This window comes from Astyanax mexicanus, chromosome 22 (genome assembly GCF_023375975.1).
Source record: "Astyanax mexicanus isolate ESR-SI-001 chromosome 22, AstMex3_surface, whole genome shotgun sequence".
Classification (NCBI taxonomy): Eukaryota; Metazoa; Chordata; class Actinopteri; order Characiformes; family Acestrorhamphidae; genus Astyanax; species Astyanax mexicanus.
The window spans coordinates 28,999,146-29,006,703 of NC_064429.1; the positions used below are offsets into that span (position 1 = coordinate 28,999,146).

The 7,558-nt window shown below is 37.6% G+C and overlaps 1 protein-coding gene across 1 annotated transcript in view; it reads left to right on the top strand.

Moving 5' to 3' along the window:
- The window catches only part of si:dkey-61l1.4 (collagen alpha-1(I) chain), a 125,263-nt gene extending 118,763 nt beyond the window's left edge, over positions 1-6,500 (top strand). The window contains exons 65-68 of the mRNA XM_022667453.2: positions 747-853; positions 942-1,019; positions 2,323-2,505; positions 3,552-6,500. Of these exons, the coding sequence (XP_022523174.2) occupies positions 747-853; positions 942-1,019; positions 2,323-2,505; positions 3,552-3,707 (524 nt within the window). The 3' untranslated portion in view covers positions 3,708-6,500. The remainder of the gene's footprint in view (positions 1-746; positions 854-941; positions 1,020-2,322; positions 2,506-3,551) is intronic.
- Positions 6,501-7,558: the final 1,058 nt, after the last annotated feature.

A 7,558-nucleotide genomic window follows, 5' to 3' on the forward strand; every position in this document is an offset into this window, starting at 1 on the left:
TTTCTTCATTGATGCTGCATCATAGAAGTATAATAAAACACACCCCTATACACCCCCATGACAGACCCTGGATTTTGGACTGGCTGCTAATGACAAGATGTTCCGGATTGTCCTTTCCGTCTTTAGTGCGGAGGATGACTCTGATTTGTTTGTTTGTTCTTATTATAAACTTACATCTGCCTTATCTGCTGACTTGCCACAGACAGTAGGTACAGATCCCTCCCTCAGAAGAAGTCTACTGGCTAATCCTGCTGTGTACTGTCTGAAATTCTCCACCGATATGACCAAAATGGGGGATCTTGAGCTGATTCAGTGGGTGGGGCTCTGGTGGGGGTTGACAGGTGATGGGTGGTGCAGGGGGGTTTGATGCAAATTTCTTAACTGTGGCGTCACAATAAAGATGCATCCAAACACAGGTTCAGGTAGAAGCATATGCTTCTTGACACCTGATTCATAGAAAATGGATGAATGGATTGTTTGTAAGTGTAAAACAATAAAACATTTTTTTATTTTTATTTTTTTACCTAATTTCTAGCACTAAATTGACAACTTACCAGAATTTTAAATGTGTTTAAAAGCTTGCAGTGCAGGAATAGATTCATTTTTGACAATCTACCAGAAAAAAAAAACATGAAATATCTTGGGTTCTTACTGTCTGCAATCAAATGAAAGTCAAAGGAAATGAAAAAAAAAACTGTACAAAATAATGACAGATAACCATGACCTTCACAATATGTTTGTTCCAGGAATGTACTACATTGATCCAAACCAAGGCAATCCTGCAGATGCTCTTCTAGTCTACTGCAGCTTCAGCTCAGGTGGGCGGACATGCCTGTCTCCACTCAAACCACAGGTAACTTATATACATATGTATTTCTGGTGCTCTAATGTTCATATGTGCATAATATAATATCATTAATATTCAAGTATCTGTTCTACAGGTACCAAAGAAAGCCTGGCTGAAGGATTCTGAGGCAGACTCTTTTACCTGGCTCAGTACCATGGAAGGAGGCTTTCAGGTATATCATGGAATGGGCAATTATGTTTTCATCCAATTAATTTTATTCCTTTTTATGTTTTATCTTTTCTTATTTTTCTCTGCTAAATTTTCCTTCCATAACTCGTCTTGGTATTTAACATGTTCCAATTCCAGATGGTTTGGTATGATTGTGTGATCAAGGCTTTTGTGCAGCTTTTTGATTGGATTGTGTCTTATTACATTAATTAAAATTCAATTATTTTTGTCCATTAAAAGGAGAACTCTGGTGTAAAATTGACTTTTGTTGTAGTAAAACATGATTAAAAGTACTTACCTTTGTTGATTAGCCCACCTCCACCTCCAGATCCAGTAATTTTGTGCTTTTTGCCCAGCCATATTGGAGCATATTTTGTCTGGATAAATCACTTTTTACAACTTTATGCAGCTCAAAGTAGCTCAACACCTCCTTGGTAGAATCTGGAGAGCCCTGACATTTAAAATTAGGCATTAATAACCTAAAAAGTTAACAAGAAGCTTATTCATAAGCACTGTTTACATACTATTACGCTAAGTTTAGCTCCAAGCGCCGCCATCACTGTACTGATAAAGACATAGACATATATACATAGACTCCACATAGTCTGCCTCCTGGTGACAGCTGCTATGTCCTGATACGGCCATTGTACAGATTGTGCTACAGAGGTGTGCTATTCAAAAAAGATAAATATTTTTTATCATGTTTTACTAGAGTTCCCCTTTAAGAATGAATGGGGTGCAAAAGTGCATGCCCATCCACTGTACTTCTGCTAAAATGATGCACACCTATGCATATTTTAGATAAACCATTTCAGGGACAGCCCCCAAGTAGAAATTCTCAGTTGGTTTGATCCACATTTGCTTATTTATTGTTTTCATTTTATCCTTATTTCTCCCATTCACTCTAATTCATTTTCACACATGCCCAAGCCATAGAGTTTCTGTGTCTTAAAAGCCACAAAAAAAGAATCCTCTTCATCAAGGAAGATGATTGAGCTCTAGACCACAACTACTGTATATTGACCCCTACTCCTCTGTTTGTCGTCTATTTTTCCATCCCTTGTCCTTCCCATTCACTCCCATTCATTTTCGTTCATGCCCAAGGCCTAGAATTTCATTTGCCCCACAGACACTAAACTACTTGTTCTCCTTCAGAGCAGCTCCCCAAGCTCTAAACCACAGCCATACTGACCCACACTCATCTGTCTGTTTCGTTTTATAATCACTCGTTTCTCCCACTTTATCTGCAAACCCATTATACACTTTTCTAGTTACTTACTTATTTCATCCCCTTTTCTCCTCTGCAGTTGAATTATACAGATATCGGTGTGGTCCAGACGAGGTTTCTGCAGCTGAACAGCAGGCTGGTCACGCAGAACATTACGTTCTCCTGCCAGAGCATGAGCAGGCAGGGCTCGAGCGAGAGAGAAATCAGGTTCCTCGCAGATTCCCGCAGACAGAGCTTCATGGGGACGTTACGCGATTGTGTGGTACGTATATTATATTAATAAAAATTAAAAGACCACTTCAGTTTCTGAATCATTTTCTCTGATTTTGCTATTTATAGGTTTATGTTTGAGTAAAATGAACATTGTTGATTTATTCTATAAACTACAGACAACATTTCTCCCAAATTCTAAATAAATATATTGTCATTTAGAGCATTTATTTGCAGAAATTGAGAAATATCTGAAATAACAAAAAAAGATGCAGAGCTTTCATTCCTCAAATAATGCAAAAAAAAACAAGTTCATTTTCATAAAGTTTTAAGAGTTCAGAAATCAATATTTGGTGGAATAACCCTGATTGTTAATCACAGTTTTCATGCATCTTGGCATGTTCTCCTCCACCAGTCTTACACACTGCTTTTGGATAACTTTATGCCTTTACTCCTGGTGCTAAAATTCAAGCAGTTCAGCTTGCTTTGATGGCTTGTGATCATCCATCTTCCTTTTGATTACATTCCAGAGGTTTTAAACGAGGTAAAATTAAAGAAACTCATCATTTTTAAGTGGTCTCTTTTTTTTTGTCAGACATTATAAAAGGATAAATGCATCTCTTTCCAAGCCACATCTGATAATCTAAGCCAGTCTCCCAGTGCATTATATCATAATGCTTGTGGTTTAACCACAATGACTAATAACGTACAGATGGTGTATATGTATTAGTGTATGAGTCTGCATGAAAAAAAAAAACTTTTTTTGTGTTTTAAAAATGTCCATCTTGGAGAGTTTTCTGTGGCTTAAAACTAAAAACGAACTAAAAAACGAAGCTAAAAAGTTTTTTTACTGCAGTTTTGAGGGTGAAGAGCCAAAATGTTGGCCTATGGACAGGGTTTAAAACGTTACACAGACACCTTCATTACCTTACATAACATAGCATTAACTTACACACACTGATGAAGCTCAGACTTACCAAGATGCAACCCAGATACAGATTGCATGGAATAACCAGGTTCACGCAGGGTCTAATTTAGGGTTTACTAAAGTGGCTGGTTTGCCTTTGTGTTGCTGATTAATGGTCACTGATATTGCAGCCGCTGGAGGAGCTGGATACGGGGCCTCAGGAGTCGGTGTTCCAGTTTGAAACCGAAGACTTGGGCCTTCTGCCAATCAGAGACTTGGCTTTGTTCGGCCACAGTGACCTCACCCAAGACTTTGGATTTACTATTGGACCTGTGTGCTTCAGCTAGAAGCACTACAACAACTCTGCAACCACCCTCCAAACACACACACACACACACACACACACACACACACACACACACACACACACACACACACACACACACACTCACACACTCCCTACAGACTGCTGACTGCGGAGATGCTGTTAATTGGTCCCTTGTTAAGCGCAGCAGGATTTGCAGGCAGAAGGAGTGAGGCCGTTCTTCAAGATCTACACATAACAAGCATTGTTTTTTCCCTCTCAAGAAGAGAAAGAAGAATGAAGCAGCTCAAAAGTTAAACATTTATCAGATATACGGTTGCAAAAATAGTTGCACACAGAAGGGATAAAAGGTACAAACAACAAATGATTTTAAAAATGAAAGAAATAAGGGAAATCAGATATACAGGAAACTCTTGGGCATACTGTATTTATTGAGTTTCACATACAGAAGTAGTGTATAATGCAACATCAAGTAGTTGTAGAGGTTCCTAATGGTGTACTGTGATAATCCATTCTGTGTAGCTTGAATATTCACACAGTAGAAGTGTTGATATTGTTTCTAAAAGCATCCCACACCTATTTTTTACCCAATTACCCAACCCACTCTTTAGGACTCCCCCTATCACTAGAACACCCCAACACCAGAAGGGTGAAGACTAGCACATGCCTCCTCCGACACGTGAAGTCAGCCACCGCCTCTTTTTGAACTGCTGTTGATGCAGCACTGCCGAGTAGCATCACAGCGTGCTCGGAGGAAAGCGCAGCGACTCGGTTCTGATACATCAGCTCACAGACGCAGCCTTGTGCTGATCTACATCACCCTTTGGAGTGATGAGGGGGAAAGAGCAGCATCTACCCACCTGGATAGCAGAGAGAGCAAGACCATTTGTGCTCTCTCAGGGCTCTGGCAGCTGATGGCAAGCTGCATGACCGGGATTTGAATCATCAATCTCCCGATCATTGTGCCAGCATTTAGCCAGCTGGACCACTCAGAGCCTACATGGGTTCATTTCTGTTGATTGGTTCCTTTTGGGTACAGCTATTTTTTCGGATGGTGAGTGTATGTAATTATGTAATTAAAATCTCGCAATCCCCCCCAAGAGTTGGATTAAGACATAGTTTATTGACTTGTTGCTCATTGGCAATGATACTTCACTGCACACATTCCTGAAAGGAACAGTTTTGAATTGTATATTGTTTACAATGCTTTTATTTTGAATTTGATTGATGCTTGTTGGATTTATTATTTATATATGTATATTATTGTTGCAGTGGTGCATGCTGCCATCCAGGTTTCTTCTAAAGCTGTTAGTAATGCTGTACAGACACTCAAAGGTTTGCTCAAAGATGCACTCTTTTTTCAGGTTATCATATAAGTTATGACCAAACGCACTGTGATCTCAATGGCGTCCTCATCCGAGATGGGTTTTAAACAGAAAAGTCTGAAAAGGAAGATACAGCTAAAGATTGTCAGATAAAAGATTATCAGATCAGTGGATGGATAAAACTGTACAGTACATTTTCTAAAAAAAAAAAATCAAATGCAATATATAATATAGCTAGTCCTATGCAAAGTTTGGCCATTATGGGCCAAATGACATTTGGTATTTATTTCAATTGAAATGGAAAAGATATATCTTGGATAGTAAACGTAATCAAATATGCATTCAGCAGATCCTAATGCAAAGTTACTCTTTTTTTTTCCATAAAATATATGTATATTTAAAATCTAAATAATCAGTGTGGCCTGTGAACATTTGAGTACTAGGGCCCTACCTTACACCCTGCACAAGATGCGTCATGATGCTCATTGCTATATGCAAAACTTTTGTTATAATGCAACATCAAGTACTTGTAGAGGTTCCTAATGGTGTACTGCGATAATCTATTCTGTGCAGCTTGAATATTCATACAGTAGGAATGTTGATACTGCGTCCAATAGCATCCCACACTTTTTTGTAACTTATTTCTAATTTTATTCAATTTTCTCCACAATTACCCAACCCACTTACTAGGGCCCACCTCCTCCCCCTCCCCATCACTCATAATGTCAACACTTGGAGGGTGAAGACTAGCACACGCCTTCTCCTCTAATACATGTAAAGCCAGCCACCACCTCGTTTATAACTGCACCCAGAAAGAGCAAAGCCAGGTGTGCTCTCTCTGACTCCAGCTGCTGATGCCAAACAGCATGACCTGGGATTTAAACCGGCAATCTTCGAAGAGTGCAAAGATGCACTCTTATTTCAGGTCAAAAATCGAAATAATCAGCGTGGCCTGATCTCTGTAATGTTGTTTAACTGAGACTTTGTCACAAAAAGGTCAACTTTCAAATTTTGCTGCAGAACATCCAGATAGATTTTTGCCTTTACCAAGTCCTGCTCAAACATTTACTCAGGTCACATTGATTATTTCTAAACGTCATTGTGGCAAAAACGTGTCTAAACTTTTGCATATGAAAGAGTATTTTTCTGGTTTATTCTATAATAAGCTACAAAAAAAGATTACATATATTCACTCATAAGCAACTACACTGTTCAGTAAATAGATAACGGATTACAGATGATGATGTTGCACAGCTGGCTGACACAGATGCTGCTGTTTGAAGCTGCGCTTTTTGTTCAGGTCATTTTAATTGTTTTTTTATTTTAATTTTCTTGTCCAGATCTGTATGAAGATTTGTGTTTAAAGTTCATAATGTTTGAGATGTGTTAATTTATATGCTGGTCATTGAGTTAAGGACATTATGACAAGATGTATTATACAGTATAACTATCCAATATTTTCTTGATGCAATAAAATGTTCTGTCAGTGATGGGTGATAAGGTCTGTGTTTTTATATATTTATTTACAGCCCAAATTGACCATTTTAATTCTCAGGTGCTGCAGTAATAGATACTACATGAAATTAAAAATGGCAAATACATTTTATCTACATTCACATTGCCAGGCTAAAGTGACTCAAATATGATTTAAAAATACAGTATCTGAATAAAATGTATTTTTCCCCTAAATTGTACATTAATACTGAAATCACCCAGACTATGAAGGAGCACATTGGGAATCATGTAGCAAGATGTGCAAAGCAAAGTCATCTAAGGAAGAGGTGCTACTTTGAAGAATCTAAAATATTAAACATTGTTTTATTTAACCATTTTTTGTGTACTAAATAATTAAATTGTTCATCATAGTTTGAAGGACTATTATTATCCTACACAAGGGCGTAGGAGCGGGCTTGATATTGGGGGGGACACATTTGCCAATATGAACCCAAGCCCATCCAATAGTTTCCTAGAACAACATTTGTGGAAATTACTTTTAATTAAAAGTAAATTATTATTATAAGGTGATTTTACAACCTAAACATGTTACTCCACATTATTATGCAAGCAATGTCTGAGTTATCACCTAATATTTAAAATAATATAACAGATTATAATTATTGTTATTATTATTATTATTATGTATTGGCATGTCAATTCTGTTGTATATTTACATTTTCTCCTGCACTTTTATTTTTTTCTTCTTAAGATGGTGTCCTTTTATGTAAAAGAATGTAACTTTACGTTTCATAGAGACTTTTATAAACGTCAGGTTATGTGGTCTTACTGTGAAATACAAATGAACAGAAGTCACGTTACAGCAGTGTTTCTCAACCCAGTTCTTATATATTTTCGTTCATTATAGCTCACAGTAAGTCCTGTAATCCTAAATGAATAAACAGTTTGACTCCCAATCTAGCTAATTCCAAAGATAAGCTTACACACTAACACAGCTGCAGTTTATTAATCACAGTGGGTTTAAACTGTGTGCTGATTCAGAGACGTGTATTTTTAACCAGCTATCATCACAGTTGAAGTGGTTAGCCTATCG